General features: G+C 32.9%; 1 protein-coding gene across 10 annotated transcripts in view; it reads right to left on the reverse strand.

Moving 5' to 3' along the window:
• Positions 1–24,415, reverse strand: part of LOC150110302 (F-box/LRR-repeat protein 20) — a 325,839-nt gene that overhangs the window by 154,058 nt on the left and 147,366 nt on the right. For all 10 annotated transcript variants that reach the window (XM_090392650.1, XM_090392658.1, XM_090392667.1 and 7 more), the window contains 2 exons: positions 23,866–23,940; positions 8,177–8,271 (listed from right to left, as the gene is read on the reverse strand). In XM_090392650.1, coding sequence (XP_090248776.1) covers positions 8,177–8,271; positions 23,866–23,940 — 170 coding nt within the window. The remainder of the gene's footprint in view (positions 1–8,176; positions 8,272–23,865; positions 23,941–24,415) is intronic.

Genomic DNA, 24,415 nt, shown 5'->3' on the forward strand with positions numbered 1-24,415 from the left:
ATATCCCAGTGGGGTATGTATGGCGGGGTATTTCAGTTCTGTAAATAGAATTAGCATTCTTTGTTCTAGCTTCACCTTGTGATTATGCTGATGACTGATATGATGATCAGTTTCTGATTAAAATATTTGGAGTAATAAAATTACTATATTTTTGTGAATACATGACCACCAATGAAAGTATCTAGAGAAAAGGTAGAAGGTAGAAACATTTATGGGAAAGCAAATGGAGTGCAATCACTGTCTCGTTATTCTGCCTGGGAGAGGGGAATCAAATTAAGCACATCTTCTTTGGGATACCAAGAAGCAATTTTAGAGAGCTTTTCAAGACTCCAGATGTTAGAACAGTAATCTAAGGTTGGGATTTAAAATATTAGAAATAGTACAGATGAGAAGCAGTGTCTTGAATTGAAGAGGACACCAAGTTTTTAAAGGCTGAAGAGAATAGGAATATTATAAATTTGGACCCAGAAAAAGTTAGAAAGTTAAATCAATCCAAAGAAAGAAAAAAAAAAAGAAGAAATCTCTTTTTGATGAGAACAGAGTATTAAAAAATTTAAGGGATAATAAAATAAGATCTTTATGAGAAATAATGCAATATTGTGTTTGGTACTGCTCATGTTTGTTTAAAACAGGTTATTGATGATCTATATCATTTAAGAACTAAAGGTTTGCCTAGAAGTGGTTGGGAAAATTCAGAGAAAGCAGTAAAGTTAATAATAGTGGTAAGTACCTACAGGATTTCTGTTCAGAACAGACTAATTATTACTAACACTATGTCCAACATAAAGATGTGCACAACTTCACATGGTGAGAAGACAAGAATAAGAAGTTTCACTAGCTATGTTATTGTTGATTCCAATGTCTACACACTGGTTTCAGACAAGAATATACGGATTTAAAATAAAAAAATAAAAAAAAAATTGGTATGAAGGTGTCAGCCATATCAAGACAAAGACAATGAAAATATGCAGAAGAATTGAAAATATCAAACTACATTGTGAATGGAGAACTATAGAACAAGTAAAACACATTTCAGCTACTTGGGCACAACGTTTAGTGAAGATGGTAAATTGAATATGGAAATAGACAACAGAATCAACAAAGCTGGCATGGTTGGAAGTCAACTGAATAAATTTATATGGAATAAGAGAGAAATTAGTTAAAACACTAAATTAGCTGTATACAAGACAGTGTTCAAACCAATTTTAACTTATGGATCTGAGAGCTGGGGTATAAATAAAACACTTGACAAAAGACTAGAGACCACAGATATGAGAGTCCTGAGAAAGATTATGGGCTTGAACAGATGGTATCAATGGCAATATCATATTAAAAATGAGGATATTAGGAAAGAACTTGATATTGTTAGCATCCAGCAATGTGTTAGAAAAGCTAATCTCAAGTGTAAATTAAAGATACCAAGAAATTATATACCAAATTTTTCCATGTATAAGATGATACTTTTTTCTAAAATTTTTAGACCAAAAATTGGGGGTCGTCTTATACATGGGGGATGGGGGGGGAAGTCGGTTGAGAGACCCACGGTTGCCATGGCAAAACTGCCAGTACCTTGTCTCTGCAAACAGGCTTCCGCCAATCACTAGCCTTTGAACTCTGTTGATTGATGTCAATATGATTGAGGGCTGATTCTGAATAAACCAATCAGAACTCCAAAAGCATTCATATGTCTGTAACTCGTTTGCAAGATAAGTTAATGCATTAACAATACTTTGAGCACTAGCCCATAAAAATGTCCAAAAATAAAAAACGATTGTCATATTCTTCAAAATTCAAGTTAAAAGTCATCAATTAAGCAAAAGAACATGGAAATAAAACTTCAGAGAGACAGTTTCGACCTCCTCCCACTGAGTATGTGATTAGACAGTAGAGAAAACTGAAAGAACAACTACTCAAGATGCCAAAAAAAGAAGAGGGCCTTAAGAGGAAAATCAGCAAATTGGCCAAACTTGGAGCAGAGGCTTAAGACTTGGATTATGGAGTATCACCAGAGTGGGATATGTGTGTCAGCCAAGCTTATTCAATATAAGGCAAAAAGGTTTGCAAGAGAAATGAACATTGATTTCACAGGAAAGGCAAAATGGTGCTTCAACTTCATGAGGAGAGAAGGGTTGCCCATGAGAACATGAACCAAGTTAGCCCAGAAAATGCCACCAGCTTATGAGGATAAAATTCAGAAAAAATATGCTTTTTGAACCAAGCCAGATTGCAAACAAACATGGATGAGGTGCCTCTCAATTTTGATGTGCCTTTCAACAAAACTGCTGATATGAAAGGGGGTCAAAACAGTGGCAATTAAAACAAGTGGTCATGAAAAGACACAACTGCTGTCCTTTCATTCTGTGCAGATGGTACAAAACTGCCTCCTATGCTCATTTTTAAGAGGAATATGTATCCCAAAGAGAGCATACCACCTGGCATTCTTGTTCAAGTTCATGAGAACGGCTGGATGAATGAAGAGATCATGGCTATTTGGTTTGCAAAGATTTGATCCAGAAGACCTGGAGGGTTCGAAGATGTTAGCTCTGCTCATGTTTGATCAGTTCTGAGCACATTTAACAGAAAAGACAAAAATGGTTGCAGCAGATTTGTGAACACAGCTAGCAGTTATTCCTGATGGACTTACAGGTCAGCCACAGACACTAGATATTTCTATCAACAAGCCCATCAAAGCTCTGATAAAAGAAGAATGGAATAAATGGATGCAAAAAGCTGGTAATAACTTGACACCAACAGGAAGAGTGAAATAACTAACCATCACTGAGATATGCAAATGGATCCTAAACTCATAGAATGGAGTCAAGCAAGAGGTGGTTGTGAAGTCCTTCAAGAAATGTCGAAACAGCAATGCCATGCCATGGAACCGAGGATGATGTCATATATATAGAGACAGTGATTCAGAAGACAGCAGTGATGTAGTAGAGGTTGAAGAAAGTGATATGGTCTGGAACTATTAGTGATGAAGTAAATGATATGCCCAAAACTGATGCATAATTTCTTAGTATGCATCTTAAAAATATTACCCAATTACTAAATATACTTTGAATATTTAAAAAAAAATATCAAATGTGTTCTGTTTTATGTTTAAAATATTGATTTCATAATTTTGGGTTTGAAAAAGTAGGTGGTGTCTTATACACGTAAAAATACGGTACTTGGTTTAATCCTTTATCCAAGTGTAAGAAAAAGTTTGCACCTGAAGTATTTTCAAGACAGGGGTACCTTGTACATAGAAGCTAATGACTTCACATCGCTTGCCTTAGTATCCCATGATGCAAAGCACATATCCTTGCAGACATGTATAATGCTATGCATTATGGGAAGGATTACTACTATTGGATTCTGAATATATAGAGATTGGAGCAATTATTATTTGCTTCAGAATCCAACATGATCTTCCATCACAAAGGCTAGACTTCTAAATATCATTTAATGTAAACAACTTATTTTACAATTTAATATTCATATAACTACCTTAATTTTGTCTAATATTTAATTATTTATTCAAAGATATATGTATTAATAATGAAAAGACTGTATTAAATATTATTAAGCTATTATTAATAATAATACATAGTATTATTATTAATAATACTATGTATTATTATTAATAATAATACATAGTAATTATTACTATGTTAATATTATAAGAACTTGTATTTGATAATTTAACTGTGCATTAATTGGAATGTTAATATTCTCTATTTATTCCTATTTGTAGAAATTTAACGTTATGTAATAGCTCAATTTTATTATGTTTTGTTGTCATGGAGACGTATGTAAGTAAGCGAGTGCGAGTTGGAACACCACGTGAAGAGAAGGTTTATTGAAAAGAGTTTTAGATCACGAGAACAATTTAGGTGGGAAGAACGGATATATAAGCGATGAACGCTGAAATTATAGATAAATTAAGAGATAGATTAGAGAGAGAGAGAAAGGAGAGGATTGGTATTACGTTGGAATCGGAGCATCGGCATTCGGGAATCACAATGCGATAATAGCGAGTCGGCAAGTCGCTCAAGCAGCTAATAAAGTCTACTAGTCGAGAGGCAGTTAGCTAATAAATTGTAGAATAACAATTATAGCTACGGAAGACAGCTGAGTGACTACTAAATAGACTGGCGATATTTAAGTTGAGATTCAATTTCAGGGACGACCTTTCAAGGACATACAGAACCTTGAAGCAAAGCACAGTTATTAGCGAATAGTAGAGACTGTAAGGTTGAAATTTACCGTTAGCTGTGCTTAGAAATATATTGCCTAAAGAATTAAATGAATGCAGGAAGAATGAACAGCTGTGCATATAAAACCTCAAGTTAAGGAATTATTGTGTATTGCCTTATTTCATGAGTGATCAGTAGTACTTTATGCAACGTTTATTTATGTGTATTGTGACCGATGATTAATTTAGTTATTGCCTAGAAGAATTATTTTAATGAGTGCCATATACTGTTTAAGTGTTTAAAGTTATAAAAAACGTTTGTGTGTAAGTTTATGAAGAAAGAAGAGTATCAGTAAGATTATTCCAACCATTAATATTCCTTTGCAGAGAAGTGCGAGAGTTTCATCCTAGAATATCCTTATATTAACAGTAACTATTGTGAAAATTAACTGAAGTGTAAAATTAAAAGTGTTTGTTTGTGAAGAAGTGTTACTGCAATTTTATTGTATTTGGAACTTAAGGAACTGTGAGAAAACTGTAATAGAGATAGCATAATTACCATTGTATGACTGTATTGTCAGGAAGGCTGAAGTGTTTCTAATAACTTAATTAGTGATTTGGAGTTAAGTGTAAAATTTGTGATTTTTAAAATTAAATGTTTGTTTTTGTTAATCAAAAGTTGTATTTTGCCTGAATCTCTTTTACTGCACCATTCATAAAATATTCAAACCAAAGCGGGAGTGATAAATAAGTTAAATATACTTGGCCAGTGTATATATAATATTAACACCTAAAAGGAGAGATAGTTGTGAGTTGGTTTATCTTCAATTCTTGAACTAATTCAGATATAAAGTGGCGCAGTCTTTAAATATAAATTTTCTTTATATTTGAATTAGAAATCAACCAGAAACCTTCTATTTTGTTTAAGAACATCATAGTAAATAACATGTCGGATCCAACACTACCCCAGACTGGTTTTGACCTTTATTGAGGTCTCATCAGTTGGGAGCCAGACCCAAAGGTGACACTAAGGTTGAAAATGCAGAAGTCATATTTTCATATATGAGTAGCCAAAAGGTGTCACACCTTATTATTAAAATACTTTGGATTAGAGATAGATGTTGGAAGTTTTTCCACTTGGTTACGAATTGCCCCAGTCCTGAAAATACTTCAGGCACAAACTTTGTTTGATTACACTTGGATAAAGGATTAAACCAAGTATAAAATTCTTGGTATCTTTAATTTATAGTATAACCAAGTGGAAAAATTTCCAACAACTATCTCTAATCCAGAGTATTTTAATAAGGTAATAATAATATTTTAATAATAACTTTTGGCTACTCATATATGAAAATATTACTTTAACCTAGGTATCACCTCTAGGTCTAGCTTCCACTGATTAGATCTCAATAAAGGTCGAAACCAGTCTGGATAGTGACTCTTCCCATAATGCATAGCATTATACATGTCTGCAAGGATATGTGCTCTGTATCATGGGATACTTGCCTTAGTATCCCATGATACAGAGCACAGTATGTGAAGTCCTTAGTATGTGAAGTCATTAGCTTCTATATATGAGTTGCTCCAGTACCGAAAATACTTCAGGCACAAACTTTGTTTGCTTACGCTTGGATAAAGGATTAAAACAAGTATATAATTTCTTAGCATCTTTAATTTATAGTATAACCAAGTAGAAAAACTTCCAACAATTATCTATAATCTCAAGTGGTTTGGTTACTTAAATAGAATGGGAGAGGAAAGATTAGCAAAACAAGTGCTTTCTGCCAGGTTGGCAGGAAAAAGACCCAGAGGAAGGCCAAGATATAGGTGGATTGATACACTAAAAAGTGCCTTAGAAGATTGAAATATAAGATCTGATAATGTTTGAGTCTTGACAAGTAACAAATTGATTTGGAAAAAAATTATGGATAGGAAGTTAGTAATGATGTAAGTTTTTCATGTAGTACTATACATATCCTGTACACCCCTTGTGGGTATATCAGGAATTTGATGATGATCATTCTCTTTAATTATTATTTTTTAATATATTCTGAGAAGAATATTCCTTTTTCACCTATCCACCAGCAATGTGGGATTAGTTACAATCGATTAGTTATCATCAACCAGGAATGAAAGTGCCGTTTTTTTCACTTCCTTCGCCAGATGGCTAAGGTTCGTGGTGCATGAGGTACTATCATCCCAACATGAATGTGTTGGGTATACTGCTCAAAACAATTAGATGTAATTTTGGCTTTCTTGGAAAATATAATTATTTCACGTTAAAATGTATAATTTGTTAAATTTGTAATAAATATTGATTATATAAACAATATCTCATCAATTAGATATTGTTTAAACCCTATCCATAAGTATTCATAAATCTTTATACATAAATATTTATTCATGTATAAAGTACCCAATAGTTATAATTATTTGAAGAAATTTATAATTATCTGACAGAAACTAAAATATCCCCTAATCGTTTTCAGCAGTGAAGTAAGGTCACTTAAACAACATAGAAGAGTTGAGATGGCAAGGAAACGACCAGAGGAACACTAAGATATAGGTGGATTGAAGCAATTGATAGTGTCCTATAAGATCAAAATGTATGATGACAGTACTGCAAATTTGACAAATAAATTAACTTGAAAGAAACTGCGAGGCAAGTAACAATGAAAACTTAATAATAGTGCTATCTTAATATCCTGCATACCTCTTGAGGGAGCAAGTCAGAAAATGTTAAGGAGAGTTGTGAATCCACACATTTCAATTCATTTTCATGCCAGAGATAAAAAATTAAAAACAAAAGATTTGAAATGAAATTGTGAAGTTAAATTTTTTAAGAAATTTAATCAGTAAGCATATTAATTTCTTTTAATATTTTAGTTTATATAATAAAACTTAACAATGCAGCTTTATATTGTTACTGAGGTTTATAAAACAAATACTTTTTTGAAGAAAATAAAATTCATACAATTTTTCTTATGCTAAGAAAATTTATGTTGCTAAACTGTTCTATTGAAATAATTGTAAATTGTAAATCAAAACTATTAATCAGCATATGTGCAAGATTTTTGTAATCCTTAATTAATAAAAACAATTAAAATATACTGTAGACAGTTTAGTGCAAAAGCATTATTTCCAGCAAAAGATTGAGAATGGAGACATGATTATTAAACTGCATACGAGGAAAGAAAGAGAACACTTAGTATCAGCGTGAGAGAAAAGGGTGATAGGTATAACATGGCTTAAAGATTCAATTATATGGAGTAGTGCTTGATAAATGAGTGTATGAAGGATATAAAAAGAGCAGATGAAAGAAATGATCTAACTAGATGAGAAATGACTTGAATATGAGCATGATAATTTGAGCTAAAATATAAAAGAATTACTGCAGGAAGTAAAGGATAGAGAAAATTAACAGTGAGTATCGTCATGGTATCAGGGAGATGAGAAGAAAGTATTATAAACATATATCCATATATATATACACACACACACACACACACACACACACACACACACACACACACACACACACACATATAGGGAGAAAAGGTGATTGGCATATGAAGGTATGGTGAGAATGGAAGGGAAGAGGATTCTTCTGCTGCCATTACTTTCAATGACAGTAGAAGAAATTAATCAAATCAGGGTTGCAATTAAGAGTATTGGTATGGGACTAAGAGGCAGTAGATTTGAAGCTACACATTGAGAGGTGAAAACGTCATTATTGATGCTTTCACCTCTCAATGTGTAGATAATTGTCTATAGATAATTTTCTCTCAATGAAAATTATCTATAGACAATTATTTCATTAATTTCACAAAATAATAGTCTACTGGCAATAACTGTCAACAGATGATTATTTCACAAAATTTAAATGCATAAAAGTATCATGTGTCATATCTGGAACTAAAAAAAAAAAAAAAAAAAATATATATATATATATATATATATATATATATATATATATATGTAATAAAAAGTTCTCACTTGAGGGAAGCATCTCCTACGCTTTGACAACCACGAAGACTTAATTTTTTTAGGAATCCTCCACATCGTCGTGAAATGTTTTCCACTACAGGGCCCTATGAAAATGAAAGGCATTCTCAGTGTAACATTTGTTTATACAGCACTTTTTTATTTTTCATACAAATCTCCACATGGTTTCACTTAAGGATCAAAGCTAGATAACTGGGAGGAGATCTCCACATAGCCTTTTGAAAAATGCAGAGAACTAATGTGAACTTTTGACCTAACGTGCAATCACCTTCTCATGATGCATCCCATTAATTGGTATCTTCCTGAATGAATACGTATGGACTGATAATTTGAGATTTAGCTGGGAAAATAGCAGTCTGTATTAGCTTAACCCAAAGAAAATAATCATACAAGATGAAATGTCATGCCAGCTCGGACAATATTGCCTAGTTAAACAAGGCACTTGGCTGTTTTTATCAAGTGATCAGGGCACACAGTGAAATCTCAGCTACTTGAATAAACTCGACATCAGAAGACAAGATAGAGATCATAAGACTCGAGCTGGTATACCATCCAATCCCACAGATGTATTCGCATTAAGGTTCTATAATATATATTCATCTCCATTTCATTCACCTCAATTCTCTTATAAGCCATTGGTTCCCTCATTCCTGCAATATCACCACCTGGATGATATACTCTTGCAAAGTGTTTGCTTAGTAATTCTACTATTTCAGTTACCTCCCTTGAAATCATTCTGCCATACATATTTTTTTCTTTTACTTGCAGCATATCAAAAGTAAAAAATCCGTCGAGTTGGATTTGAACCACAGACCTATGGATATCTGTACTATTACACATGCTCTGACAACTGAGCTACTGACAGTCTTATTTAAAGGGAAAAAAAAGTCCCTGGTGGGAACTGAACCCAGGTCTCCCATGTGACAGGCAGGGATACTAACCACTATACTACTGAGGAACTAAATGCTCAAATATGGAGGTACAAAATTTTTACAATACTTTTGGAAAGGGTTAGGTATCACTGATTATTCATAATATTGCTTCACAGTATAAACACCACCAAGAGAGGAAAAACACATTTATTGAACTTACTAATATTTTACTGGTTTTCGATCCAGCATTTTCAGAGCACAAATTAGCCATTGGCTAAAGAGGTGTTCTGAGGTTGATTTCAAGTGCTGTGTCATTTGAACAAATAGACATAGCTTGGTAAGTCAGTGTTTTGAGGATGCCATATCGTTGGGAAGGGTGGTGGTGGTGGTATGAATGTTTATGCAAATACCTTCCTGTATGGATTGGTTTTCTGAAAATGGAAAAGGATAATGAGCCATTAGAAAGTTATGTATCTAGAGAGGGAAGATAATTGTTATCTTCTTTTTCTATAGTGGTTTATTTTAGGATGTTGGCTATTAAGATGCATCTAGACCATGAGGCCAAATGCAAACTCATCATCAACATACTGCAGCCAAATTACTGGCTTACGTGTAAAGCTATATGTTGAATACTTGGTTTTCAAAATGTTCCATATAGAAATTAGCTAGGGATGGGGTGGGGGAGGTAGGAAGAGAAGAAAGGAACTCATTGCAGTTCCATCCAGCTGGTTGTATATTTTTTTTTTCTTTCCATAAGAAATAACCCGAATACACGGCGAATCTGAATAATTCAATTATGTCAGAGGGGAAATGTGGCTTAATTCATTGAGCCAAAGCTATCTGTTCAAATGATATAGTCCTTGAAACACTTTTATAGCCAACATCTGCAAACCTTATAAAATAGATAAAATATTGCATGTAATTCCCATCCCTCAGGTGGTGCTTCTGTAGGACCAACACACAAGATTATAGTAAAACTATATTCGTTGCATATATTAAAATATGCAAAAGTTCTCTGCAAACATGATTTCCATGCAACTTTCAAACCTCTCATTTAGCTTGCTATTTTAACCCATTCTCCTAAAGATCAGCTTCATCCTCTTGTGCATCCTGGAGTATATCAAGTTCTTTGTGCCTGCAGTTTTTTTAGCCTACTTTGGACAGACCAGTTCATAGATCAGTTAGCATTTGCCTTGAAGAACACAAAAATTACACTCAAAATCATCTGTATGGCAGATTGGTTTTGGTAGACCATGCTCTGGATACTCCTTCACATAGGATTAGATGGAAGAAGATGTGGATATTACATAAGTTGTTATAAGTGTGAGAGATCACTTTTAGAATTAACATCAGCTATAAAGCACTCTCCCAACCTCAACATGTATGGCTGCATTAATTTGACAAAAGACACTATGCAAGGTCATTAGTTCTGTTTCGGTCATAATTTAAATTGTTTTTCCACAATTATTTAGTTCAGTGTGCATGCCTGTAACAGTTAGAATTTCTACTCTGAAGATGTTAAGTAGAAAACCAGTGAAATATGAGTTCGGTAAATGTATTTTTTCCTCTCTTGACATGGTTTATACCGTGAACCACTACTATTGTGAAAGATTCGCAGCGTCTGTTCTGCATAATTCAGAAGGTCTGATTAGAAGAATGAATTCCAGATGATTGGAGTAGAGTTCTCATAGTAATTTCACAATTACTGATGTTCTAGGTAAGACTTATGTATGCATACTTAAGAAAAGTTTAAGAAAATTTGAAGAGAAACTCGGAAAAGAACAAGCTGAATTCAGGCCACACAGATTGCAGGTTTCAAACCTTCACTTTAAGAAAAGAACAGACAATCATGGGAACATAACAACTACAGTAAACCCTTGCTGAATGCAGGGGGGGGGGGTTACGTCAGTAATACATTGTGCGCATAGCAAAATCGCGTTCCGCAAAGTTAACTTTCTATGGAAAAAAATGTCTTGGGCATAGTTCAAATTAAGAAAGTACAGTAGAACTCGGTTATAATGAATTCCACGGGACCGCATATATTTGTTCATAATAACCGTTATTCATTATATCCAAGAAAGTCATAATTTGAGTGAATTAAAAATGTTTTCAGATTTTTCTCAGCATAGGTTATATTGGCTAACATAAATACATATGTGCATACATACATATAAAGAACAAAAATTTATTTTTAAAACTTCACATTTTTACATAAAAAATCATCAAGCATGCTTTGCTTTGCACAAGACATATATTTCATAAGTTTGAAATTGTTCCTCATACCACTAAGATGCTTGAATGTGTCGTCTGAACTTACAGATCGTGATTCCATAAATCATGTTAAAATATGTAAAGCACTTTCTGCTTCACACAGGTAACGATTTTCTCATCATTGCTATTTTCTTCCTCAGAGTCACTACTACTATTATCTTCTTCTGGTGTATGAGAGATTTGTTTTAAGATGTCAGCGTCTGTCGGTATACCCGAAGTTGCGACGCCATTATCAATGTGTATAAAATTATCAATCTCTGCGCACATTTCAAAATTGTCCAAATTTCGTGCTTTTAACCACGCTGATAACGGTAAGTTATCCTCTTCAGATTCACACTCGTATTCTGCAAGACTGGCTTTCTTAAAACAGTTTTGTATCGTAGACGATGACACCAAATTCCAAGCATCATTCATTAAACGTATTGCGTGAAGTACACTGATCTTCAAGCCGTAAGCATAAGCATTTTCTACGGATTTTTCTCTGCGTTCTATCAGTTCCAAAACTAACAGACAACGAAAATGGGATTTAAAACATCTAATTACTCCTTGATTAACCCTCTTCAGATTCACACTTGTATTCCGCAAGACTGGCTTTCTTAAAACAGTTTTGTATCGTAGACGATGACACCAAATTCCAAGCATCACTCATTAAACGTATTGCGTGAAGTACACTGATCTTCAAGCCGTAAGCATAAGCATTTTCCACGGATTTTTCTCTGCGTTCTATCAGTTCCAAGACTAACAGACGACGAAAATGGTATTTAAAACATCTAATTACTCCTTGATTAAGTCGTTGCAAGACAGATGTCACATTCGGTGGCAAACAAAAAACAAGTTTTATGTTTGTTAAATTAGCCACTACAGGATGGGCAGGACAGTTGTCTATCAATAACAAAATTTTCCGGTTTTCACTGCGAAGATTTTTATCCACTTACGAATTTCATTTTCGAAAATTGAAGATGTCATCCAGGTTTTCTTATTCACTGTACAATCAACGGGAAGGTTCTTTATGTTTTTAAAGCATCTAGGCTTTGCCGATTTTCCAATTACAAGAAGCTTTCTTTTATCGCTACCGGTCATGTTCGCACAAACTAAAACTGTGAGTCTATTTTTGATAAGGTTTCCGCCAATGCACATCCTCGGAACTTCTTTCAAAAAAGTTCCGAGGATGGTCACACGACCGAAACGGTTCCACACTCCGTTAACCCTGCCCCAGTTGCCACAATAGTTTTACCCTTCCTCCCCTTCCCCCCCACAAAAATGCATCCTAATTCAAAATAATATATGTATACATTTATATATATATTATTAATATTAATTTGGGTTATCCAAACTTATTTTCCTGTGTCTAAACACCCCCCACGCTCCCTCCCTCTTCTCCCCCCCCCCCCTCCTGCTTGTAAACAACCTTCAGCGAGATCATGGAAGTGGAAGACATCGTAGAATCAAAAAAGGTATGTGCCAAATTTTTCCACCTCTTTTATTCTACCTTAATTGCCTTCTATACTCACCAATAATGCCCTAAATACATACACCTCTCTTGAGTAATAGCCATAATTATATAATAGTGTTTAAGAGGAGTAACATGGGATTTTCCCAGAGACTTAATAACTAAGTTTTTTTTTCTGTCTTTGGTTTTAGCAAATATATCTATAATGCCATCATAATTAATTGACTCCACTGAATCTGATTCAATGCATAATAATGACAGGTCACTTGTTTTATTTTGGTGCAAGTTGCTTCTTAAATAAGTTTTTATTCGTTTCAACACTGAAAATGAGAGTTCAGCTCTTGCATTTAAAATAGGCATCCTCAAAAATGTTTTTAAAATTGTTTCTAGTTCGGAAAAGTAGACCTTAATCCATCATTTATAAATTTGTACATATTTTTAATTGAAGAATTTTCTTCCTTTATCATTATTAAAAATTGCTTCACTTCATTAGTAAGTTTTTCTGGATCAATATCAGTCCCAATAAGTTTGTAAAATTTTATTAATACTAGTCTTGTACTTGTCTTGATCTATATCTTTCTTCAAAAAAATGTCAAACATATCTAATGTGTCAAAATAGCTTTCGTTCTTTCATTAATTTCCAAAATTAGCTTATTGCAAATGACATTAAAAGTTTTCACAACAAAATTTTCTTTCCCATGTAATATAATCTCATTGTTAGATTGTGAAACTTCGTCACTCATTTTTTTTTTCGTTTTTTTAACTCTTTCCTTTTCATCTTTAAATGTTGTCTCATCTGTTAATAAATTCACTTCTTCATTTACAGCAGCAAAACTATTTCTTATATCTAAAATAAAACCAACTAAAGACTGTAACAAATTATTCGCTAAAAACAAATCCACATCAGGATCTTGTGGAGATTTACTAGTAGCATGTATTCGTTGTAAAATTTTGTCCCACACAACTGTTAAAATTGCTGTTTCTGGTTTGTCAAAATGTTCAGCCAATGATGAGCTCGCTAATTTAGAAATAGGTTTTTCATGAGGAGAAATGGATAGTTCAAGTAATGAGCCTTTAATTTGTTTATATCCACGTTTCAAAGCCAATATAGCTTCAGCTCTTGCGGACCACCTCGTTTCATTTAGTCTTTTAAGTGTTCAAGATTTTTTTTTCTAAATGTTTAAGGAGTATACCCCCATCTTCTTGTTGAAGATGAAAAGTAATTATATACATTTTGAATAAAACAAAAATATTGCACTGCTTCAGGACAAGATTCTGCAGCATATTTGCCAATTAAATTTAAGGAATGACTAGAGCACGGTATATAATGTGCAGAGGGCCGATGTCTTTTCGGCCTAGCTTGTAAACCTGTATAGATAACTTTCATATTGGCAACGTTATCATAGCTTTGCCCTTCGCACATTTTTATATCCAAAGATAATTCTTCAAATTTTTTTAACACTACCTCTTCTAAATATAAGGAATTATGTTGTGTGATACTGAAGAACCCGAGAAATGTTTGTCTAATGTCAGAATTTGTGGCAACATACCTAAATATCATAGCTAATTGGTCATTATGAGCAATGTCTGGCGTTGAATCGAGTATTACTGCAAAATAAGCAGCTTCCTTGATTTGAAGTGTGAAGTACAACTTCAGTTCTATGAAATTCTTCATTTTCAGAATGCAAGAAAGACAAAATTGCCCTCTTTTGACTATTTAACTGTTTTTCATTTTCTCTGAGTCATTTTCTTTTACTAGCTCCGGATTCAAATTTTCTTGGCATCAATATGTGTATTAATCCATCAAAAGCAAAATAAATATTTATTAAATCCAAAATAAACATATAAATAAAATAAACAATTATGTTGAAAGCTAAAAAAACACAAAAATAGAAACAGTAGTATCTTGGTTTTGTTAAAATAAATGAGTAACAGTAAAATAACAATAAATTAATTGAAAAATATATTCTTACCGACTGCGACAACTACTTTAACCATATAATTAGGTATACACACACACACACTATATATAAATAACGGTAACTAAACTATCAGTTTAATTACAGTTATTTGGGAATATCCTTTACTGTTCTATGATATTTGACCCTTTTTGGTGCACAATTTATTTATTGTGTCTCTTTCCAAAAATTAAAACAAATTTCACATGCATACAATAAATATTAATATTATAAAAAATCTTGGTAATATTAAACCAGCAACGTTGTAAGTCATTTTATATAAATAAATAATTAACTTATATTGATGGATTTTAAATAATTATGCAACTTCTACGATACTTTATATTTAATATTAAGTTTTCTAAATAATTTAAAATCTTTTAATGTAATTCTAAATATATATATTATTTACACTTTTAAATATTCCATGTAATTGAATGATAATTAATTAAAAAAAAGATGCAATTAAAATCTTTCTGTGAAAGATTTCAATTGCAGCGTTGATTGTTGATTTTGAGAATGTTGATTTTGTTTGGCAAGCTTTCTTGAAAAGCATCATAGTTGCTACAAAAATTCTGAATGCCGAAAAAATATTAAAAGGTATGGTAATAATTTAGTTTAGTGCTAAAAGTTTTTTTTTTTTTTAAATAATTTAAATGCAATCAAATTAAGCTTTACAATCAAGGTAAAAATAGGAACTTCAACTGTAAAGCTCAGATATTCTCACTGAAAATAAAAATTTCGAATTTATGGTAATAAAAATTGTAGCAAAACTAATCATATTTATAGAATTACAACATGGATCTAAATATAAATATAAAATGTTTCAGTTTGCAGTAACATGTATAGTATGCCACCCTGGTTGACAGAATGGTTAACATATCTGCTTTCCAACCACCCAACTTTAGGTGAAAGGTAAATTTTGTCGTCTAGTGCGAGGCCACCTTACTTACTGGTGGCCTGGGATTCATATAAAAAGCATATATATATATATATATATATATAGGATTAATTCAGTTCCAACTTTATCGCACAATTATTAAGATTTATTCAACTCAAGCTTTGATTTTTTTAAGTTGCAGTAATAAGCATAATAAATCCAGCTCTAGTTAAAACGTAGAGGCAATAAATAATAACGATAACTTGCTATGCTCGCTAACATCCACTTTTTTACTCGACATTTTACCTTAAAAGAACTAGTATCTTGATGCACAAAAAAAATGAACTGAAAAATCAATTTAATTTATAAATAATAATAAACTTGAAAACGAAATGTTCTGTTTATGTGATATAGAAAACTGCTCTTACCCAACTAATTAATACAAATAGCAGCAGCAGACAAAAAAAATCTCTGTTGTCTCAGGAACGTGTTTCAAAATGATTGCAAGTTCAATACTCAGTGATCTGTTCTTTCCTAAAAGGATTCTGCGAAATCACAGGGTGAAATATTCTTAAGAACATTATGGATTAAACTGCTAAGTCACTCAGTGGTTGCCAACACAAGTCAAACATTTACTAAGAGAAAATTTTCAGAGAAAGAGATTGGAATTTAGTAATATTGATAAGAACAATAGTCTAAAAGTCCGGGTAGTCCAGAAGCGAAAACCATCTGTGACAAAATGAAACTAGTCTATTTAAGTTAAAACACAAAAATACAACCAATTTATTAAGTATATCTTTATATAGCTCATAATTAAAAGGGCTCTAATAATAATAATAATAACAGATTTCTACAGATGTCTCATCTTGTTTTGGTATTATCAAAATTATCAAGTTATTCTGAAGCATTATGAATTTTGCTATTTTATTATTATGCTGTTAATATTTCTTCAAATGCGGCACTTTTTACAACAAAACTGGCTAAGTTATGTTGAACATATCTGTTTGCAAATATACTCAAAATCCCTTTGACCTAATAAAAAGGTAGAATGCTGATGAAACTTCTTCAGCATTCTATCTGTTAAAATGCAATTACCCCTCCCCCACCGTTAACGGATTATTGTCTTTATGCGCACTGTATTACTTGGAATTTCCTTTACTGTCCTACGATATTTGACCCTTTTTTGCTGCACAATTTATTTATTGTGCCTCTTCCCAAAATAAAAACGAATTTCTCATGTGCGAAAATATATAATCAAAATGTTTGTTCGCATTGGAAATATTATGTCAAATATTTATATTTTTTAAATAACATTTATTGAAAAAACTATGACATTTTGCTTTCTTTCCTTGCAAAATAAGATTATATGGTTCGCACATTTCAATTTTAGGAACGATTTTTTTTTTATGAACAGCAAATGATGTTAAACTGCATTACTCAGGGTTTCCGAATGCGAGTCTTTTTAATATCAAAAAAATTTATATACAATGGTATTTTATCAAACTCTTTGCCTTTGTCTTTAAATACACAAAATCTTGGGGGGTTGAGTGGCATAGGCGCCAGGGGGGTGCCCCCCCTTTCGAGTCATCAGAATTCAAGGAGAATCGGCCTACCAGTCCGGAACTCAAGGGGGGGAGGGGGGGGAGCTTCGATAGCATAACAATATTATGCTGTTGAAGCTTCTAATTCTGTACTATTCTTTGCAATCTGAAATCAGTTGTTCAGCGATCTGCTGAAATTTCAGTAATGTTATTTTTGTTATTTATTTATTTTTTTTTTTTAAATTTAACTATTACTATGTCTTCAAAATACTCCATAAAATCCTCTTAGCTGGAGGAAAAGCTAAACGTAGATTACTCTCACTGCTATACTGACATATCTTTTACAGGCAGACACAACAGTTATACCAAAATGATTTCTTAATTTATAGTGATCAGTTTAATTTTTATTATCAAAAAATTATAAATAATTTGATACAATTATCTTGAAAAAAAAAAAGATTTGGATTATTTAAAAGAAAAGGCACATATATATTACATAATCATTCATGTTTTTTTTTTTTTGAGGGGGGGGGGGGGTTACAGACCTATTCCTTTCTGCTCAAGTAACAGTCCGTAAGCTAACGAAAATTATTGAGAAAGTGAGAAACGAACACGTCCAGTAGACGTAAATAGTACTAAAAAGTCCCTAACAATAGCCAAATACACACAGAAATTTATTTTATTTGATTATTATATTTTTCAACTTTCTGATTGCTTTACAGATGTTCAAAGCATTTTATTCTGATATTGCTTTTGTAGGATGAAACTGTTTTTTAAACATTAATTTCCCCAATATTACATAATTTAATGATTTATACTTATCAAGAAATAATATAAATGAAAAAATATACAAAATTAGCTAATTTATAATAATCGCAATTTAATTTCGGCATCGGAATATTAAAAGTTCTCTGTTACACTTACTTTGGAAAAATAATGAATTCAAACAAAAAGAAAGCACACATATGTTATCAAGCAGTATTTTGTGTGTGCGTGTGGTGATAATTTTGGGAGGGAGAGTTAGCCATTAAAGGCGAATTAATTCTGTTATGAAAATTTTGGAAATAAAATTTCATTTTGACGCATGCACCTACACGTTTCGAATGAAACTGTAGGGAAAATATCGCTACTTCAAAACTGCCGCATAATATTGAAATTAGCCGAAAATATGTACGTAACAGTTGACTTCATAACTGCTGTTTATTTCGATTTGTAGTGAGAAATTAGGGGGAAACCAAGAAAGTTGAAATGCAAAAACCTACAGATTACGTTATAAAAATTATGCATCACATGATATGATTCAAGATTTACGTATGATTCTCTATAAAGCAAAATTTAAAAGTGCGAACCTTCGTGCAATCTGAACTAACCTTCGAACTAAGATTATGAATAAAAAAGAAAACTTAATTTGGAACAATAACAAAAATATTCAGATGGAGGCTGTATTCATTTTTAGATTCGGATTTTCATGAATTTACAAAATAATCGTTTGACAAAAATAATTATCTTAATCAAGTTCTGGGAGAATTTTAAAATGTATTGGCGATTAAAATAATTAGCAAAAAAATTGATAGTGACATTGATCTTCCAAAGTGATACAATATGAAGTGAAGAAAGTATAAAAGGATTTCTTATTTTGTGCTGGCATTAAAAACTATAATTATATGATAAAAATAAGCAGCAAAAATTAAACATAACTTATAGGTATTTAGTGTGATATAACTTAGATTCAGGTTATCGAGCAAACGGCATGCAACTGTGTTTCTAGCTGTATGCAACTGAACATAGCTACTACGTATGCAGGTAATCTAGTTAAGTGTTCTTTTCAGCATGAAGGATTATTGCCCCTTCTAATGGGCATGACGGTCAAACTGCACTTCTCATCCATGTTCTTTCAACAGGTGGACAGAATATTATCCAAGTTTGCTGGACGTGTGTATACGTCCAGCAAAGAAATGGTATGCTTACATACATGAATTTTATGGAATACAGGAGTTCCTATTAGTTTTATATTCTAAGGAAAGAACAATGCATTTCAAATGGAAGCAGGAAGCCTCACAAATTTTTCAGCAACCTCTAGTTTTTATATTATTAATTTAATATTTAAAAATAAGTATTTTATTTTGCAACTATAACTATGCTTTTTTTTTATTGTTCTTTGTGAGGAGTAAGGTTTTAAAATGTGGCCCCCACAGAGAGTGAGGCCCCCAGCTTGCATCTCATGCATCTAATGGTAAATGCGGCCCTGACTCAATCTAAAAATTTACACCATACTGTCACACAATAAATATAAAATTAATGACCGATGTGTTACACTCACCACCTAGTAGCCAAACGTTTGCTGGATTTTCTATTAAGTGGTATACTATGTTATTCTATTTTTTGACATTCCTGTGATAAACAGCTGAAAATTTTCCTAATAAAGATTCAATTTTATTTAAGTCCATCTTATTTTATACATTAAGTGCAGAATTTAGGAATGGGTGGATGGGAATATGATACTTTATTCTTAGAAATTCACTCACCCTCTATAATAAAGTGACAGTTCAGGTGGATAACAGAAATAGCAACACCATGATATTACTAAACTTTGCAAAGGCATTCACAATACACAGAATCTCATAATGTAAGATGGAGAAAATAGGAATGGACATGAAGCTGGTAACATGGATAACAGAGTGGTTGGACAAATATTAAAGGTATATGGGTGCAGATGAATCAAAGAAAAGGCAGATGACGTAGTAGTGTGCTACAGAACCAGTACATGGGCTGCTGCTTTTGATTTGTATAGCAACGACATTTGAATGATTTGTTGAGGGGAAATATCAAGTTGTTTATTATTACATGACACCTCCAGGGAGTTCAAGGACTCATTGAGGGAGGGCACCTATTCTACGATTCTGTGTCTACCACTCAATCCACCAAATGCAACTACACCAACACCATCTATCGTCCACCACCTATGTCAATAATACTATCATGGGAGTACAAGGAAATATTCAGTTGTTTGTAGAATGATATAGCTTGAGAGAGATTAGTAATAGTGTTAATGTTTTGCCTCTTCAAAAGGATTTGAATAAGCTGGAAAAGTGGGCAAGTTTGTTGACGATACCAAACTGGGAAGGACAAACAGCAAAAGATGATGCAGTGATCTTGTAGAATGAATTGAAAAGAACCAACATATGGGCAAAGGATAACTGATATCATATCAGTTTCACATGGCAAAGTATAAGGTAATGCACTTTGGTTCAAGAGATTGAAAGCTGTATACTATACTGGTGGGATTACTGCAGGAAACTGATAAGACTAATAATGTGTTAGTGATAGTGGACAGGGAGTTGAAGCAGAAAGAATATATTGCAAAAAAGGGCTCAATGAATTATCTAAATGCTAAATTGACAAGCAGGGATAAGGATTATTATCCCTCTTTATACGGTTTTGATATGACCACATCTTGCCCACCTGAGTTTTTCAATGATGTGGAATGGGTGGAGATGATTACAATGTAAGTGAACAAAATGGTGACCAGTCTGTGGAGCTATTTCTGAGAATAGATTTAACATTTCTGGATTACAAAGTTCAGCTGACAGGTAGAAAAAAAAAGATATGACAGAAAAAAACATAACCAGTTTCTAAAAGGATTTAACAGAATAGATGCTAAAGAATTTTTTTTTTTCAAACATGACTAGACGAGGAGAATGCAAATGAGATTTTTGTTGCTTGGTGAATGAAGGGAATAGGTTACCAGAGGTAACCCATTCCATTCACTGACACTGCAAGTGCAGTGCCAGTGAATGAGCTTATGTGAAAGGTATAACAGGCATCATGGTGGGGTGGGTTTCTTAAAAGTCTTCAGACTCTATAGACGTGTCCACATAATAAAAACAATCTGAAAATCCTAAGGTTTCATATCACCTCTATGAAATAAGATTCCATTTTATAGTTCTCTTTCCTGCATTTCTAAGATTTCTTATTTCCTCCAAAGATTTTGCCAATTTCATGAGATGTTTTCCTCTATATTATTTCCAAAATCTTCTTGGGACTTTTTCTTATCTACTTTTACACATAATTTAGCTTTTCTATATTCTCTAAGTGTTTATACTGACTTACTAACCAGGAATTTTTCTGGTTGAGTCATCTGATTTTTTGTCAGACTTGACCATAGAATTTACTTACAAACTTCTTACTTTTTTTTCATTCATCAGTGATAGTTACTGGCACTTAGGGTCCATGACCCTGCCAAAGCATCCTTGGCTTCCATTAACCATAATTTTAATAAGATAAAGTGGTTAGTCTCTTATCTTTAAACTTTAGTCTCTTTAAATCCTGCCATCTACATATGAGACTGGCTACCTCACTTTCAGTTGGAAAAACCAGTATAACTGGAGAAATTGATAAGAACTTGTATACAGAAATAGGAAGATGAGGGCAACATTATTTATGCAGTAAGAAGAATGGTGGATGAGGGGTAAGGTATACATTGTCATTTTTTCCAATTTTGTAAAGACATTTGACAGGATGCCACATGGTTGAAACATGAGTTTGGACAGCAGATTAATGAATTCGTAACTTGGCTTTCTGATAAATATCAGAGAGTTATATATGGGGAAATAGTATCAGGGAGTAAAGTTACAAGTGGAGTGCAGGGTTCAATACTGGGACCATTACTATTCAATCTTTATGTCAATAATACTATCATGGGAGTGCAAGGAAATATTCAATTGTTTGCAGAATGATATAGCTTGAGAAAGTTATTAGTAATAGTGTTAATGTTTTGCCTCTTCAAAAGGATTTGAATAAGCTGGAAAAGTGACAAATGAATGGGGATTGGTTTAATGCACTAAATGCAATGTTTTGAAATATGGGATCCACAGATGGGATGCTACATACTCACTTGGTAGAGTTATAGTGAAAGAAGTAGGAAGCAAGGCATCTGGTGTGATTATAGACAGAAATTTAAGGCTCAGAGGTTGTGAAGACACCTCAGAAAATTGTTGCAATATTAAGGATGACACTGACCATGAGAGATAAAAGGGTGATAGTCCTATATAAAGCTTTGATTAGATGACATCTGGATTTCTGTGTTCAGATCTGGTCACTAGGATTGGAAGGGGATGAAGTAACCTTAGAAAGAACAGACAGATAACAAAAATGATATCAGGACAGTACAATATTGGTTATAAGGATAGACTGAGGGCATGCAGTCTACCGTTTGGTGGACAGAAGCAAAAAGTGGGAATATGAATTGGAATGTTTAAGCTGCTAAAAGATTATTATTGGATTAATACTGGAAAGATTTTTCATAATTCAGAAAAAAGGGAAGGAACAGGGTGCCCATCCCTGGAAGAATGGTAGGAGCATGGAATACATTGCCTGAGGAGTGGTGAAAGTGCAAATGGTGGATGAGTTTAAGGAGTTGTACAATAGACTGTGTTCATTAGTGTGAACCTCCTATGATGAGTCTTGTGACTCCATGGAGTCACAAGTAAATATTAATAAGGATTCTTAGATTGTTTGCATCAGGATTGAAATCTTGATTGAATTTGAAGTCTGTTGATACCAAATGTTTTATGGAAGCTCTTTGTATTTTTGGCTGTAATAATATTTGTCTATTTGTGTCTACAGTTCATATCTGAGAGCTATCCAGTTTTGCATTTTTCAAAACTTTAACATAAATTTTTCTTTTAAATCGGATATTCAATTCTGTTTGACAGCAAGTGACAATTATTTCTTATTTCAGATCCCATCTCCTGTTCCCTCTTGTATCTTGAACCAATTTGAAGACGCCATCAACAGCAGCATGATCAATAACTGTGTTTGTGTAAATTTATGCTCATTTTTATGTTTGAATATGGAGCTAATTATGACTTGCTCGCTCAAGTCTTGATCAGAAATCTAGCAAGTATCTACCATTAGCAGCCCTGCTCTTTTCTCCAAATTTTCCCAAGCATTCCTCTATGTTTGGAATTAATTTTATTCTGTTGTTTAGATCATCAATGATTCAAATCCTCTCTAATGACTGAAAAGATTGCTATGTTTCTTCCCTACTACAGCCTCCTATTGGAGGACCACAGGCACAAATAGGTCTCATTGTCTAATTTGAAAATTTGCTCAACCACTCTTGAAATTAACTTCCATTCAAATATTTGCCACAGAGAGCACATATCCTTAGTTGCTTTGGATGTAAACCTAATCAACCATTTCTCCTTTTCCTCATCCTTAGTGCCTTAAAGCAAAACCATCCAATGATAATTATTTAGAAGCACCAATCATATTGACATGGCAATTTAATCATACATTTCATCTTTGGTGCAAGCATATTCTTAAAGAGCATAATCAAGAAAAATAAAGCATTTAAACTTATACATGTTGCATGAGTCTCAGTTGTAGCAATATAAACAGATGAACACAATATCTGAGTGCAGCAGAACCAATAACAGCAACTTCCTAAGAGGTATTAAAAAAAAAATTAACGCAGCCACTTCCCAGATGTTAAGGACTGTCACATGATTACAATAATTAAGATCTGGACTCTGATGAAGCATTTTACAAGTTTCCACAAATACTAATGTAAAGAATTTGTGCAGTATCTTTGGTTCTGGTGATCTCTTGGTATAGTAGAAACAGCAATGAGCCAAGAGGCGCCTGATTTATTCAACCCAAGGAAATTTAATTTTTATTAAACTTTCTTAAATAAACTATTCTTACCTCAATATCAGTTTGAAAGTCAAACAAATCTATTCTCTGCCAGTTGCTTCCATCCAAGGCTAGTACATTCCATGCCTATTGATTAGAAATAATTTAAAATTTATCATTCAACTTACAAGAACTTACATATTTTGCTTGGAAATATCATTAATGTATGCTAGTTTCTAAAATTACGTGAACTATAATTGAAATGTAAATATCCCAAAGATCATAATAGAAACAGCAAAACAAAGTGTGATCACAGAACATTGTCATTAATTTTAAATGCAGCTACAATTAGTTTGTGTATATTTATAGAAGTTTATGCACATATCTGAAATTTCTGGGTTTTAAAAGAACTCATTATCCTCATTCTCATCAGAGTAGAATATGTTTTGAACTAGTAGCCCTGCAAAAGGATTGATCTGTGTTTCAAAGTTTACTTTGGAAGAAAAGGTTGGAAAAGGAAGTGGGGGGGGGGGGGAAGAAGAGAGAGAGAGCACATCACTTTTTGCCAGTGTTGAGTAATACAAAGCATGAGATTCATAAGAGTAAAGGGCTTACTGCATGC

This window comes from Typopeltis vanoorti, chromosome 1 (assembly GCF_054136105.1).
Source record: "Typopeltis vanoorti isolate ZY-2024b chromosome 1, IOZ_Tvanoo_1.0, whole genome shotgun sequence".
NCBI lineage: Eukaryota > Metazoa > Arthropoda > Arachnida > Uropygi > Thelyphonidae > Typopeltis > Typopeltis vanoorti.